Source organism: Mytilus edulis, chromosome 6 (genome assembly GCF_963676685.1).
Source record: "Mytilus edulis chromosome 6, xbMytEdul2.2, whole genome shotgun sequence".
NCBI lineage: Eukaryota > Metazoa > Mollusca > Bivalvia > Mytilida > Mytilidae > Mytilus > Mytilus edulis.
The window spans coordinates 74,785,428-74,803,149 of record NC_092349.1 but is presented as its reverse complement, the minus strand read 5'-3'; the positions used below and the strand labels follow the sequence as shown (position 1 = coordinate 74,803,149).

Below are 17,722 nucleotides of genomic sequence, written 5' to 3'. Positions count from 1 at the left end.
CTGAATAATCTCATCATAGCTACCAGGATTGAAATTTTGTATTTACCCCCAGACGCATGTTTTGTCAAATGAATGGAGTAAATTATACAGAGAAAGCAAAATAGTTGTACATAAGAAATTTTGTAGAATTAAAAAGAAAACACTAAAATCTTAATATTATTTCTTAAAAGTTTTGATTTGTGTTTGCTTTTAGTAGTGATCATAAATGTAAATGTTGTTATTGACAAATTGTTTTTAAAAGAACAGATTACACTTGCAGAGAAGGAAGAAATCAAACTGTTCAATAAAGTGTCTGTTTTGTTGTTTTATTTTGTCATATTTTTGTTACAATGTCTTTCATGTATAATTTTATTAATTTACAGTGTCATATATTTGTAGTTACTAAAGAAGAATATAACCGAGAGATTAGGGGGAGGTCCTGAGGATGCCAAGCCTATAAGAGTAAGTAGTACTGATTGGTCAAGAGGATTCTGATACATGTGCTATTGTATTAAGTTAAGCCATTTTTGTCGAGCCTGCAACTTTTGTTGCAGAAAGCTCGACATAGGGATAGTGATCCGGCGGCGGCGGCGGCGGCGGCGGCGCTGTTAGCTAACTTCTTAAAAGCTTTCTATTTTAGAAGGTGGAAGACCTGGATGCTTCATACTTTGTATATAGATGCCTCATGTTACGAAGTTTCCGTCAGTCACATGTCCAATGTCCTTGACCTCATTTTCATGGTTCAGTGACCACTTGAAAAAAAGTTCAAATTTTTTGTAATGTTGAATTCTCTCTTATTATAAGTAATAGGATAACTATATTTGATATGTGCGTACCTTGCAAGGTCCTCATGTCTGTCAGACAGTTTTCCCTCGACCTCGACCTCATTTCATGGATCAGTGAACAAGGTTAAGTTTTGGTGGTCAAGTCCATATCTCAGATACTATAAGCAATAGGGCTAGTATATTCAGTGTATGGAAGGACTGTAAGGTGTACATGACCTTGACCTCATTTTCATGGTTCAGTGGATATTGTTAAATTTTTGTGTTTTGGTCTGTTTTTTTCGTACTATATGCAATAGGTCTACTATATTTGTTATATGGAATGATTGTAAGGTGTACATGTCTAGCGGGCAGATGTCATCTGACCTTGACCTCATTTTCATGGTTCAGTGGTTATAGTTAAATTTTTGTGTTTTGGTCTGGTTTTTTTTATACTATATGCAATAGGTCTACTATATTTGTTGTATGGAATGATTGTAAGGTGTACATGTCTAGCGGGCAGATGTCATGTGACCTTGACCTCATTTTCATGGTTCAGTGGTCAAAGTTAAGTTTTTGAGTTTTCGTCTTTTTATCTAATACTATATGCCATAGGTCAACTATATTTGGTGTATGGAAATACTTTATGATCTTTATGTCAGTAGCGCAGGTTTCTTTTGACCCTGACCTCATTTTCACGGTTCATTGCACAGTGTTCAGTTTTTGTGTTTTGGTCTATTATTCTTAAACTATAAGTAATAGGTCAACTATATATGTTGTATAGAAGCATTGTTAGCTGTACATGTCTGCCTGGCATGGTTCATCTGACCTTGACCTCATTTTCATGGTTCATTGGTCTTTGTTTAGTTATCTTGGTTAATGTTAAGTTTATGAGACAGTTGTAATAAAGCTTTATACTTAGGACTATCTACATAATATCAATGATTAGTATAGAAGGCGAGACATTTCAGCGTGTGCACTCTTGTTTAAGTAAAGAAGTAGAAGATGTGGTATGAGTATCAATGAGACAGCTCTCCATCAAAGTCTCAATTTGTAAAAGTAAACCATTATAGGTCAAAGTAAGGTCTTCATTACAGAGTCTTGGCATGCTTTATGGTCATTTTGTCTTTCCTGCTAAAAATAAGGAGATGTGGTATGATCCAAAAAGAGAACTATCCACCGGGGTCAAATTTATATGGATGTAAGCAACTATAGGTGACTGTACAGCTTCTAACAAGTTTATTAAGGTAATAAATAAATAGGATTCTTTAGTAAACAAATGAACATAATTGACATTGTTGTGACTGGACTCGAGTCACTAGAGGGATTTTTTGATTTTAAAAATCAGCAGTAAATTTTGAAAGCATCAACTCATAAGAAGAGTACTAGTGGTACAAACAGCAAATGACAAATGATTGTGACATGTGTGGGTTTTTTTTTAGATTTATAACATGTTGGTCAGAAATTTATCTTAATGCTATTTTATGTATTTTTTTTTTTAGGTCCATCCATTTTTCAGACATATAGATTGGACAGTGTTAGTTAATAGAAAAGTAGAACCTCCATTTAAACCCTCAGTTGTAAGTAATAGTAAATATTAGATTGATATTTTAGATAGTTTGTAGGATGTTCATGTAATTTTATTTTATTTTAATTGCCTAATAAAAATGTATTGACAATGAAAATCACACATTAAAAATAACAGAAATTATCTTAATATTGAACAGTACAACATACCATGCTAGCTCATAGAGTAAGATTGATTAATTTGGTTTGTATGATAAACCAACATGCTTTATCATGTTTATTGAAAATTAAAAAAAAATTGTTTACTTTCAAACCTCAAATTTTAATTTGTTAAATGATGGATAAGTTTTCTACAGGCCTGTATTCAGACCGGCTAATCACAATATCAAATATTTCATATATTTCATATATTTTATTTTTCCGAGATCCATTAAATTTGATATCTACAATAAAAAAGAATCAGAAATTTAATAAATGATACCCACAAAATAAAATGAATCCGAAATGTACTGAATGAGAATAAAATTTAACTATTCCATCTTTTGTATTTCAGACAAGTGAGTTAGATGTCAGCCAGTTTGATACAAAGTTTACCAAACAGACGCCTGTAGATTCACCTGACGACACCATCCTTAGTGAAAGTGCAAATCAAGTATTTGTAGTAAGTTAAACATACTGCTTTTTGTTTTCTGCTCGTCTAAATACAGTCAAACCTGCTGAAGAGACCACCTGTGTTTAAGGACCATCACTTTTAGATTCCTCTGTAGTACATTTCATATAAATTGAACCTGTATTAAATGACCACCTGTCTTAAGGTGGTACCTAACACTACAGGGAGATAACTTTGCAAAATCAGTTAAATGTTTTAATCGCATTGTATTGTTAAGGAAATATTTAGCTTCTCAATGATCAAAATTAGTGTTTGTCAAACTGCTATATATCCAACCAATTTTTCCGAGGAAAGTGATTGGTTCATTTTTTTTTTTGAAATTTTTTTATTTTATTCAAGTGGTCAAAGTAAATATTTTGTCAAAATTTTATAAAAATTAAACGAGCCAAATTAATTTTAATCATGGTGTTGGGTACCACCTTAAGAGACCTCTTTTATGCTCTCCTTTAAGTGGTCTCTTAAAACATGTTTGACTGTATACTGTGGATTCATTTATTTTCGTGGGTACCAATTTTCGTGGATTATAGAAATCTTATATGTTCGAGGATATTTAATTTCATGGTTTTGCTGAAGTCTGCATACAATCCTATAGAAAGTTTGTTATTCGTTGAACATTTAATCTCGTGGTTCACCTGTACCTACAAATTCCACGAAAATTGGTATCCAACGAATAATAATGAATCCACAGTATATAAAATAACCAAATGTATTTAACATGAGAATGTGTTAATGTTTTCCTATGACAAGATAGGGATGGAGCTGTAAACAGTAAGGGCAAGCAAGGAGAATGTTCTTACAGAAAAGATAATGAATGTGTTATAAATAAGAACTGTTCCGTGTGGTAATTAAACATGCTCTAGGTTATATTTTGATTAGGTTTATGGTTGTAAACAGGTGCTTTATACCAAATAATGAATGTTAAAATGATTAAAATTATTAGTGAATTAAAGACTATATTATTACTGGGTTCCTTTGCTTATATCTAATATTGATTTTTGCTATAACTCAGATGTTTTATTAATTTCAAGTTAAAAATTCGAAAGAGTCTATAAATCCCATTTGCTAGACATATTTGAACATAATTGCATGAACTACGATTACACATATGATGGTACTTTTGTGTTGAATAATGATGAAAAGTCTTGCTAAATGACGTTTTTGGTACATAATGATTTAATGACCATAAAGAAATCAACTGATTTTGACTAATCATGTTTAATGATTTACAAAAATAACAGTAACAGTCAATTATTCTAGGACCTCTGAGGAATCATGATAATTATTTAAGGATGAATTGACATACCATTATAAGATTTTAACTAATTTCATGCTAAGGGTAACGGAAAACAACTGTTTGAAGCCTGACTGAAAATGGCTTTCTTCCATCATCTATATATATATATATATATATTACTAGTTCATGTTATCAATCTGAATGTCAATCTTGAATTACTTTTCCAACATTTCAGGGATTTACTTATGTCGCACCATCAGTATTAGAAGAGTTAAATAAGCCATGGATATCTGAGAAAGAACCAAGATCGCCCAGAAAGATCGGGAACAGCTTTACTAGAGGAGACATGAGGTAAGATACACATGGAACAGATGTCATTATTGGTAATTGTATGGGTCAGTGATAAAAGAGAAGAGATAATTGTACTGAGCTTATAATTGCGTTTGAGATCACCGTGTACATGTGTTGTTTGATAGCAATGTAAATAACACCAAATGAAAAAAAAGATATATAGATATCCTTTGGAAGGCTTTTGATTTATGAGATGGGGAAGGCTTCAAAACAGGGTTTCCATGTATAAAAGTAAATCCGAATTTTTATTACAATTAAAACTTCTGGCATGCAAAGTACTCAAGGATATACCAGTATCTAATTAGAGAACAAATAAAAGAGTGTGTGATATCATTTATTGGATGCAGGGCCTATTGAGGAACAATACTCTATTAAAAACTTCTTTTAGCCACTTCATTCTAAATGATTAATTGTATTACACACCATGTGATAATTTTCAGTAAAGGTTACCAAGATTATCATATAAAGAATTTTCAATATTAACAGTAGAAAGGAAACAAACTTAATTTTTACATTTTTACTTCCAGTCCTGAACAGAATGCATTGGTGGAAGGATTCCGTGTGGCTGGGCAACCTAATGGCTCTGAAGGAGCTGAAGCAATGGATACCACAATAACTATACCTAAACGATCCACATCACCGGCTATAGCAACCAAAAATACAGCTTTCAAATCTGTTGCATTCCCAGGAACTTCAAATAGGCCGCCTCATCTACGTATGAATTGACATAGGGGCAAATTAGGACAATTTTTCAAATTTTTAAATAAATGATTTTATTGATGTAAATGACTGATGTTTCAATTTGTAATTTATTTCAAATGTACATATTTAAGAATCAATTGTCCATTTTAAGTTATTATTTGCAAATATTAGAGTAATTCTGGATTTCAAATGAATCATTTTTGACGCAGCAGTAATTAGACCATGAAAATTTCTGGTGGTATATATATAAATGTTAACATTGAGACATTGAATTCCAGTATAAGGAAATTTGCTTTAATGGGAGTATTATGGATTCAAGGGAGGACAATCTTGTAAATTATCATGTTTTTTGTACAGTATTATGAACTTAAAGCATATCAGCCATATTGGATAAATTTCAACAAATGTTAAAAAAGCTTTTGGATATTTTCATTTGGAAAAATGATGATCAATTTATTTTATGAATAATTTGGATTTTTCAGTTAAACTATTTTGTTTTTAAAATTTAAGAAAATAAAAAAAATAACCAATATCTCATTTTCTTGCAAAAATGCTGGAGTATCATTTAAATTATTTCTTTCCTTTCAAGAAATAATGAATTTTAAAGCAGTGAAAAGTAAAATGAATGTTAAGGCCAACTAAAATTAATTAGTAGATTTTCATCCAAATTTTTTTTTTAAATGGGGCGGGTGGGAGGATTTTATTTTTTAAATTTTATTTCATATGAAACCCTCGTCACGAGTTCTTCATACCGTGGAGTATATGCTAGTGGAAAACAAGTTGTATAATGTATATACATGCTGTATAAGGAATCCTACACTATTTTTTAAACTCTTAAATAAAAATCCCTGATTGGCAACAACTGTTATACATGTAAGGGCCACTTTAGAAACCTATTTATAGTATACATCAAAAAGAAGAGAAATGCTCTCTTCAGTTGGACTATATATACCTACACCAAATTTATTTTGTTTTCTAAGCAATGGTTTGTAGTTCCCATAAAATCAATAAAATGTATTGGTACAATTGTATGCAACACAAGTATTATGAGTACAGAATAAAATTTTAACTCAGTGTTGAAAGTAATTTATATGATGTAAAACATGAACTTAATCAAAAAGTAGTTGTTGTTTAAGACTAAATTGAGGGTATTGGGACAGTAACAGAGGGTGTTTGCTGTTTGTCAACAAAAACAACAGCCATGGGTAAATACAAGGGCTTGTTATAATTAAAATGCGTGTTTGTCGACTTTTTTTTCTCAATATACGGTCATTAATCAAACAAGTTCGTGCTTGTGTCAATTTCTTTAATCCAGTCATGTTTTTTGTACCTATTTGTTCTACAATTCTTGCGCTTTGGATATCATTCAGTCCAAATTTCCTGACACAAAGTCATTGTATAAATAAAGTAAAACACACTGTTTTCGATTCACTTGTGACTACCGCAATTTGCGTTCAAGGACAAAGCGTTTTACTCGTAACTCGAATATTTCATGCCCTTCTCGATATCAATCTCTATTCTCAGTAGATGATATTGTCATCATAGAGCAGCACAATATGTCGACTTAATCATTTTCGTTAGATTACTCGAAGAAATACAAAAACGAAATTTGAAACAGGAAGTATTAAATGGAACGAAATTATCGATAGTTCCCGGTAACGGACATGAACAAAATCCGGAAATCGTATTTTTGTTAAATAAAAAAAATCGGGGCGGGACGATTTCAGAGGGGCGGGCGGGGATGAAAATCTAGCTATTAATTTTAATTGGCCTAAGAGCCAGTATTAATGTGCCATAATTTAATCTTAATCTTTTAAGGTCATCATATATATTTGTCCAGTTCATGCCAGAAGAAACTCCACTTCCATACCCCCTAGAAGTTGTGCCCATTGTCTTTCAATAAGCACCTGGAATCTAGTTTGTTCCAGATGACCTTGTAGTATTTAGAGGTCAGCAATGTTTAATGGCAGGACAGTTTCTAAAATTCAGTGATGAAAGTTCAAAATTTACCGCTTTCAGTTAACAATTGCAGTTTATCTTTTATCAGATTCTGTTTTACTAATGTGCAAAAATGATATTGTGTATATTGATTAATATCTGTTCAAATAAAATTAATTGTGAAAATTAAACAGAGGGTGCACTGATATTATAAGTAAGAGTTCATGTTTACATTTCTGCAATATAATTCATTTATCCAGAATTACTTATAGATTGTGTTCAGCACACCATGTTTTATTTGTATGTATCTCTTTTATCAGATCTATGTTGAAAAATTCACCAGTCTTTGTTTTGTAAATGTAACTACAGTGTAACTTGTCTAATTCGACACACAGGGGGACCAGAAAAAAATGTCAGATTAAGCAGGATGTCGTAATACTTAGGTTTTTTCTGCAAGGATAGGCATACTTTGGGACCAGGATAATGTGTCGGTTAAAGTAGGATGTTTGAATACTCAGGTGTTGGATAAGACAGGTTACACTGTATTTGTTGTTTTATTACTGTGACAAAGCCTTTCATGTTATTGCGTCATACGTTTTATGTTTTATGTTTTTTATTATGATTCAGACTGAAAATTTAATTCTAAAACTTATTGCAGATCGTGTAGAGAGTTTGTTCAGATACCCAATTTGAATTGGTTTTTTTTAGCACAAACGGGCATAAGTTTTATTGATTTTCTATTTTAAGTGTTATAGAGTGTTGCTGTAAACTCATAAGAATATGTACAAAACTATCAGGAAAAAAACCTTACAAACATTAACAGTTTTTTCATGTACCATTTTCCTGGTTAAACATGTCAGTTTTGACAAAATACATAGCCTTCATGCATGTTGTCTCCCTTATCGGTTAATTTAATTCGATTGCTTCTGTCTCAAAGAAAATGTCTTGCCAGAAATAAAGTTATAAGTAGCATGTGCTCTTTGAAGAAGGATGGATAAAGATAAAACAAGTTTTATATATCTTATATAAATATTCCATTGAAATATTTCCATATAAATGTTTTAGAATTATTTCTATTATACCAAGAAAATTCTCAAATGTACAAGAGTATGAAGTTTGTATGTTTTCTATTGCAGTATTCAAACAATAACATTATACAGAGCCCTAAAAACTTCCATTACGGGGAAAAAATGTGAAAATTTTGCATTAGTAATTATTGCTCAATGCATTTGCAGTCCCATTTATAAGTTTGAACTATGTTTAATGTAAATAAGATACACTGTATATTATAATTTAACTGTGATAATTAACATTTTTGACAAAAGATATTAAAAAAAATTGATAATCGGTAGTGAAATGTCAAATATTTTGTAGATATTTAATCAGTTTGATTTACAAAATGAGTTTATATTGATATTGCTCTTCAGTCCATAGTTGTGATACCTGTTTGAAATACAATGATTTTATAATCCTATCATATATGAAAAAAATATCTTTCTGACAAAATGTGTTTCAGATATTTTGTTTAAAGGGTATTTTGGTCGAATTAAATTTTGGACCCCCAAGAACCAAAATTTTCATTTCAAAAGTTAAAAAAAGGTTTATGACAAGCTGAAATGGTAGTGCCAAAAAGCTCTGAAATATAGGGAATCAAGAAATTTATTTATAAAAAAACCCACAAACAATACATATTGAGGTTTAATGTATTTTAGTGCCATTTTTGTTGCATTCATTGCAGTCATTTATATATTAGATTAGGAGAGTTTCTAAAACCTATAATAGCAGTGTTTTAATTTTCATATGTAAACATAGACTTCTTGTTTAAGCTGCATTAACATAAATATTCTAATTAATAGAATTAATCGATTTCTGCAAAAAGTTTTTATCAGATTTATAAAATATATTTTGTAAGATATGAGTAGACTGTTGAAGACCATTCATTGTGTTAGATCTTTTTATTTATAGTAATGTATAGTTTAGAAAAAAAGTTTTATCATTAACATTTTACAGGGTCAAAACTTAAGCTTGTTCTTTAATATGTGAAAAGTTGCATTGCTAGGCTTATGAAGGGGAAAAAAATAAAAATAAAAATGCATTTCCAGAATTTATTTAGTTATTAGCAAAGCTTGAATTGCTAGTTTTATTTTATTTACTGTGTCACATTATATATAAGTCATAATATAGTACTATGTTTCAAAAGAGTGAAAACAAAAATTCTAAAAAATTCAGCAAGATTTTATTATCCCACTAAGTATGAGAGGTAGATTGTATATTCAGATTTTGTTTCCGTCTTTTGATTGTAATTTGTTTTTAAAGTAATTCAGTCTTGATTTAATATAGACTTTGTACAATAATTTTGATTGTCAATTATTAGCCACATATGTAATAAATCCTGCATATATTTCATACTAAATGTTTGCTGTTATTTATGTTACACTATTATCTTTATTTGATAGTTTTAGTACCTCACAGAAGAAAAATTATTTTGAAACATATCTTAGCTAATACATGTTAATCAATTTTGTTATTAAGAGATACAACAAGGAGTAATTGTTTAAACTTATTTAAATTTGCATTCTTGTTGAAAAGTCATTGTATATATTTTCATTATATTAGTTCAAATCTTAAGCAAATTTTATTTTTATGATGACCAGTAAGTTAGATTTTTCGTTATGGTCAGGAAAGAGAAAACAACTTTTAGAGAATATTTATTAGCCATTTCTGAATCTGAAGCTATGTGGGTAATAATTTAAAAATCTTCAACTTAACATTGTGATTGGCTAATAATGTCTGAAACTAAACATTGTGATTGGCTAATAATTTCTGAAACTCAACATTGTGATTGGCTAATAATGTCTGAAACTCAACATTGTGATTGGCTAATAATGTCTGAAACTAAACATTGTGATTGGCTAACAATGTCTGAAACTAAACATTGTGATTGGCTAACAATGTCTGAAACAATGGAAATAACTAATGACATGACATTGCTTTCATTTTAGGTTATCTCTTAGCCAATGAATTTACCCATAGAACTTCTGGACTGGCAGATTCCTATACCATACATGTACCTAACAAACAAGTTTGAAAAATCTTGTTTTGCTTTTGTTCAACTACACAAATTAATCATTCACCCTGATAACATAATATAATGCTATGCTATGTTTTAGAATTTTTCTGCCACAATGAATATAAATTGTTTTTCTGCAGTTAAAATTAGGCAATCCAGGTTAAGCGCTTATTTGCTACAGGTGAACATGTGGAAATATAAGCTTTTGTTTGTGATTTATTCTCCCTTTAATATAAATTCTTTGCACAAAAGTATATTTTGGAGCAAAAGAAAAGAACAGCTTAATGTAGTGTGGTAATGCCAATACATGTAATAGCTTCTATAAAACATGTTATAGGAACAGAGAAATGACACAACTTTTAACTCTGCTTCTAAATACAAGTTTTAAATCATATTGTACTATTGTGTCATACAAAACAACTCTTGAAGTAGATTAAACAAAATAATTGATATTAGAATATTTAAAATGTATGTTTCTGGTTATTTGAAAATTTTACAACTATGTATGGAATGTTAACATTCCTTTCAAAGTGAATAAAGCGTTGAGACATTTATATATATTGTTTTCTATCACACCATCCAGCTGCAACGTACAGTATGTTTAGTGGAATTGTATGACGTACAGAAAACTGGCATGAAGTATGATGATTTCAGGTGGGATGGAAAGACTGGTGACCTCTTTTGTGTAACCAACTGAGAGATTATTCACTTGCTAAAGAGCCATGGCCATTTTCCCCTGGATTCTTTTCATTCGATAAGATAGGCAAATCATGTTTTAAATAGCCCGATAGATGCTAATTATAGTACATGAAAATACGTCACATTATCTATTCTCACACCTTGAACAGGTATTCCTATAAAAAACAAGGCTAAGACAATTGATTTTTATGGCCCCGCAACAAAGTTGTCTGTGCCATATAGTTTTACCCTATTCCGAAATTCCATCATTTCGCAACAAACCATATACATAGTTTTTTTCTAAACGCCTTCAGATATTGCTGAATTTTGTTATGTGAGTTAACCATGATGAGTTACAGATCAAGTTTAAATTTTGTTCCGCTACGGGCTTTGGACTTGTTGATAATCACAGCTGTTATACAGACTTTTGTTCTAAACTCTTTCAGATATTGGGATGATTTTTGTCATGTGAGTTAACCAAGATAAGTTACTGATCTAGTTTTATATTGATTTTGTTTAATTGTGAAACACCCTTTATGCGCATAAGGTACCATGCCACGTAACTTATCAAGAAGCCAAATAAAATCGAAAATAAATTCAAATGGAATGTTATTTTTCTCATTTTGAATACATGTATATCTGTATTTGTCCTGGTCTTTTAAGGTTTTATCGTCTAGAAGATAAGATAAGATTATATATATTTTAACCGGAGAACATCTACCATCAGTTGGTCATAGAACACCTTGTGTTACTAACACATGTTATATGGCCTTTTCTGGCATTTAACAAATCGGCCCTTTGTTGTGATACAGATGCAACAGTTTCTTGATGTTTTACCTACAATCACGATTTGCAGTGTAATTGATTTGTTCTGTGATTTTGTCTTATTTTCTGATGACTTAGGTACCGGTGCAGGGACGGTGGTAAAAATTTCAGTACTAGTATCTACACAGTTAGTGAATTGGCAATAAAACTGATTGCTGTTGACTGCATTTGTTACATATTATACCATGTTCAAAAAAGGTTTCGAACAATTGTTTGTGTTGTTTTGAAACTTGTATACAATGGCCTTATTTTATGTTATATATGTATATTACACACGTAACAGTTGGGATTTATTGCTTTAGAATCAATTGTCGTGTTATTGGTTATGTACAGGCACCAACTTCAGTTCGATGGCAGTTGTTCCTTGCATATATGTTATAAATTTAAACACATGAATAGAAAGTAAGTCAAGAGTATGGACAGTCATAGGAATGCACATAATAAGCAATACAGTATTTTTTTCTTTAATAAAATCATTTATACTATATAGTCAAAATTAACCAGAATGACTCTATGAATTAAGCAAACATCTGAAAAAATTTGATAGAAACATTAAATAAAGGGCTGCGCTTTAGCGCATGATACGCCCGTTGCTCTTTTAACTTGTCTTTTATGCTTTAAATGAATTTATATGATCAACTAGAAATATATATACAAATCAAAAGGGATGTTACATTAATATATTCACCAAAGTTTCATAAAATCCCCCTTTTTTCAGTATAAAAATTCATTACTTTTTTTATGAATAAAGCCCCATAAATCCAAAACTTAAAATCTGAAATTTTTAAAAATTGAAAGAGAGCTTACATCAATAGATATAAACAATTCACCAAAGTTTCATGGACATTGGTGAAAGCCTTTTTGAGTTATTGTCTGAAGTGTTGAAAATCCCCCTTTTTTTATGAATAAAGCCCCATAAATCCAAAACTTAAAATCTGAAATTTATAAAAATTGAAAGGGAGCTTACATCAATAGATATAAACAATTCACCAAAGTTTCATGGACATTGGTGAAAGCCTTTTTGAGTAATTGTCCGAAGTGTTGAAAATCCCCCTTTTTTTATGAATAAAGCCCCATAAATCCAAAACTTAAAATCTGAAATTTATAAAAATTAAAATGGAGCTTACATCAATAGATATAAACAATTCACCAAAGTTTCATGGACATTGGTGAAAGCCTTTTTGAGTTATTGTCCGAAGTGTTGAAAATCCCCCCTTTTTTATGAATAAAGCCCCATAAATCCAAAACTTTAAATCTGAAATTAAAAAAAAACGAAAGGGAGCTTACGTCAATAGATATAAACAATTCACTTAAGTTTCATGGAAATTGGTGAAAGTGTTTTTGAGTTATTGTCCGAAGTGTTGAAAATCCCCCCTTTTTTATGAATAAAGCCCCATAAATCCAAAACTTAAAATCTGAAATTAAAAAAAAAAGAAAGGGAGCTTACGTCAATAGATATAAACAATTCACCTAAGTTTCATGGAAATTGGTGAAAGTGTTTTTGAGTTATTGTCCGAAGTGTTGAAAATCCCCCCTTTTTTATGAATAAAGCCCCATAAATCCAAAACTTAAAATCTGAAATTAAAAAAAAACGAAAGGGAGCTTACGTCAATAGATATAAACAATTCACTTAAGTTTCATGGAAATTGGTGAAAGTGTTTTCGAGTTATTGTCCGAAGTGTGGACGACGGACGGACGGACAACGGTATACCATAATACGTCCCGTCTAAAAGACGACGGGCGTATAAAAATTTAATATAACACAAAAAATGCAATAAAGACTGGGCTAGATTCGAACCCGATCTTGAAAACAATCTTTCTTTTGAAGTTCTATGCTCTACTGATTGAGCCACAGCGATGCTTGACCATAATGTTCTTATTTAGGAGCTATATCTGTACAATTTAGCGATGTTACAATTTTTTCATTAAAAAGTTGGTTTTTATATAATAAGGACACACTAAACCAATTTCATTCTTGAGGGAAGAGGTAGTATAAATTGCCACAGTCACGAAAAACATAACTTTTTTTGGTTTGAAATGTTTTTCTTAGGGGATTCCATGTTTTTATACGACCACAAAAATTAAAAAAGATTTTTGGTCGTATATTGGTATGACTTTGGCGTCGTCGTCGTCCGAAGACATTTGGTTTTCACACTCTAACTTTAGTGTTTAAGTAAATAGAAATCTATGAAATTTAAACACAAGGTTTATGACCACAAAAGGAAGGTAGGGATTGATTTTGGGAATTTAAGTCCCAACAGTTTAGGAATTAGGGGCCAAAAAGGGCCCAAACAAGCAATTTTCTTGGTTTTCGCACTCTAACATTAGAAGTAAATAGAAATCTATGAAATTTATACACAAGGTTTATGACCACAAAAGGAAGGTAGTGATTGATTTTGGGAGTTTTGGTCCCAAAATTTAAAGGAATTAGGGGCCAAAAAAGGCCTAAATAAGCAATTTTCTTGGTTATCGCACAATAACTTTAGAAATCTATGAAATTTTAACACAAGGTTTATGACAACAAAGGGAAAGTTGGGATTGATTTTGGGAGTTTTGGTCCCAACAGTTTAGGAATTAGGGGCCAAAAGGGTCCAAAATTAAACTTTGTTTGATTTCATCAAAAATTGAATTATTGGGGTTCTTTGATATGCCAAATCTAACCGTGTATTAAGATTCTTAAGATTTGGTCCTGTTTTCAAATTGGTCTACATTAAGGTCAAAAGGGTCCAAAATTGAACATTATTTGATTTCATCAAAAATTGAATTCTTGGGGTTCTTTGATATGCTGAATATAACCATGTATTTAGATTTTGGATATTGGACCATAATAGGTAAATGTTCAATTTAAAATTTTTAAGTTTTTAAGTTTGTTCTTAGACCACATTCGTTCTGCATCAGAAACCTATGTTGTGTCAACTATATAATCACAATCCAAATTCAGAGCTGTATCAAGCTTAAATGTTGTGTCCATACTTGCCCCAACTGTTCAGGGTTCGACCTCTGCAGTCGTATAAAGCTGCGCCCTGTGGAGCATCTGGTTCCCACCTAAAAACACCCTAAATTCTGCATATTGGACTTTCATCATTTGAGGGTTAAATTAAATATTTATCACACATATAGTATCATAATAGTAGTATATGTAAATAGAGATATTGATCAAAAAGCATTTTTATTTTTTGTTTTTAAAGTAAATTTTATTGTCGGCACTTTTTGAAATTGGCCTTCTGTGAAAAAAAATCACAACATTTGGCCCTACCTCTTTGCATTGCAATGACATGTATGGATTTAGTTTTCAATAATTTTTTCTAATTTTTCAAGACTTTGGTATAATTTTACCCACATAAAAACCTTGAATAGCAAAAATTATCAGCAATATTTTGGTCTTCATAAATTCTATCCAACTGAAATATTCTTGTTGAGAAGAGGGCACATGAGCAATTGTCTGGCTCTTGTTCTTGTGATTGAATTAATGTTGAAAGTCTGTAAGATGAAGCCTTTACTTCAAGTTAGTATCACACAAGTATAACATAAATAATTTCTAACAAGAGGCTGTCACAACGACAGCAAACCTGATTTACTAATATTTATTTGTGTCCTGGCAATATCACAAGAACCATTACTGATGAATGGTGAAAGTGAAAATCGTCAATATCAAATTTGACCTCCATTTTGTCATCAGTATCAACATATTAAAATTTGAAAAGCTTAGACTGAATGGTTCATGAGTAAATGCAACAACTTGAATGGAAACGCCATTTTACAATCTTTCAAGAACCATAACTCCTGAACGGTAAAAGTCAAAATCGTCATTATTGAACTTGACCTCTATTTTGCCATCAGTAACAACATATAAAAATTTCAAAAGCTTTGGTTGAATGGTTCATGAGAAAATGCACGGACACGACTGGAATCACCATTTTTCAATCTTTCAAGAACCATAACTCCTGAACAGTAAAAGTCAAAATCGTCTTTATTGAAGTTGACCTCTATTTTGTCATCAGTAACAACATATTAAAATTTGGGAAGCTTTGGTAGAACAGTTCATGCGTAAATGCACGGGCACGACTGGAAACTCCATTTTTCAATCTTTCAAGAACCATAACTCCTGAACGGTAAAAGTCAAAATCGTCATTATTAAACTTGACCTCCATTTTGTCATCAGTAACAACATATTAAAATTTGGGAAGCTTTGGTAGAACAGTTCATGCGTAAATGCACGGACACGACTGGAAACTTCATTTTTCAATCTTTCAAGAACCATAACTCCTGAACGGTAAAAGTCAAAATCGTCATTATTAAACTTGACCTCCATTTTGTCATCAGTAACAACATATTAAAATTTGGGAAGCTTTGGTAGAACAGTTCATGCGTAAATGCACGGACACGACTGGAAACTTCATTTTTCAATCTTTCAAGAACCATAACTCCTGAACGGTAAAAGTCAAAATCGCCATTATTGAACTTGACCTTCATTTAGTTGTCAGTAACAACATATTAAAATTTTAAAAGCTTTGGTTGAACGGTTCATGAGTTAATGCACGGACAACATTTGATTGCCGCCCGCCCGCCCGCCCGCCGTACATCCTCAAATCAATAACCGACATTTTTGTCACAAAAATCCGGTTAAAAATTAGGTTAAGGTCAGATGAACTATGCAGTCCTGTTGCTCATAGAATCCGAAAACACACCAAAGCACAAAAACTTAACATTGACCAAGGAACCAGGAAAATGCGAAAGTTTATATGAACCCTGCCAGATATACATGTACACCCTACAATTATACCATACATCTAATATAATTGACATATTGCTTATGGTATCTGATAAACTAACAAAACCTAGAAACTTTTAAACATGACCATGAAAATGAGATAAGGTCATATGAAACTGGCTAGACAAGACATATACACCTTACAATCCTTCAATACACAAAATATAGTGGCTCTTTTGCTTAATATTAAATATGAGAATTAGACCAACACCAAAAAACTAAACATTTTCCAATGAAGCATGAAAACTAGATCAAGGTCAGAAGAAATTGTGTTGGACATGCTAACCTTACAATCATTTCATATGCCTAATATAAGAGGCTCTCTTTTTGTTATATTATTTGAGAAATAAACCAAACCACAAAATTAAACATTGTTCACTGAACTATAAAAAGTAGGTCAAAATAATATGAAACCTGTAAGTTGGACATGTACACTTATAATCATTCAATACACCTAGTATAGTTGGCCTATTCCTTCTAGCATCTAATATTCAAATAGACTTGACCATATATAATTAACCTTGATCAACAATCCATAATTAGACAGGCAAAGGAAAGTTTGTGTGATTATAAAACCACTTTAACGCAAACAAGTTTTAGTCTTGTTCTAAGTCAGGCTATCTGGAACATACATTGTCAATGGTTAATGTTTATCTTTTGATTGTAGATATAAAAATCCTAAAATGTGGTAGGCATACCTGTCAACTGACCCGTATTCTGCGGGTGTGACCCGAGATTTTCACAATTTTGAGGGATCACACAGGACACCCGACGGGTCATTGAAATAACCCGGGAATTCCGAAAATGACCCGATTTCACCCGTATTTCTTAGCCTTGAGATTGATTTTCATAAATATATTCCTTTGAAATACTGGCAAATTCGTAATTCTTCCATGAACAGGCAGTTCATCTAGCTATGTAAACTGTCAAGTTAAGTGACCCATTAAGTGCATGGCTTCACTTGACAGCTTTGGTGTCAAACACACTGTTAATTAACACCAATTACCTTAGCTTTAGGTCGTAAATAAATTGCACTACTGGTTTACAAACATATTTGAACTAGAGTTACTTCCCCTTATTTGTCACCATTCAAAATTATTCCTTATATTTATGTTTTATGGGTGAAAAAGATTAAATCATTAAAATATAAAATTCAAATACATATTGAAAAATAACTTTTCATTATTATCATACCTTTATACAATTCTTAAAAAAA

The 17,722-nt window shown here is 31.3% G+C and overlaps 1 protein-coding gene across 1 annotated transcript in view; it reads left to right on the top strand.

Annotated features, from left to right (window-relative positions):
- LOC139528411 (ribosomal protein S6 kinase beta-1-like) overlaps positions 1–10,786 on the top strand; it is a 41,762-nt gene extending 30,976 nt beyond the window's left edge. The window contains exons 12-18 of the mRNA XM_071324387.1: positions 379–441; positions 2,243–2,320; positions 2,821–2,928; positions 4,407–4,522; positions 5,050–5,857; positions 7,001–7,521; positions 7,697–10,786. Coding sequence (XP_071180488.1) covers positions 379–441; positions 2,243–2,320; positions 2,821–2,928; positions 4,407–4,522; positions 5,050–5,248 — 564 coding nt within the window. The 3' untranslated portion in view covers positions 5,249–5,857; positions 7,001–7,521; positions 7,697–10,786. The remainder of the gene's footprint in view (positions 1–378; positions 442–2,242; positions 2,321–2,820; positions 2,929–4,406; positions 4,523–5,049; positions 5,858–7,000; positions 7,522–7,696) is intronic.
- Positions 10,787–17,722: the final 6,936 nt, after the last annotated feature.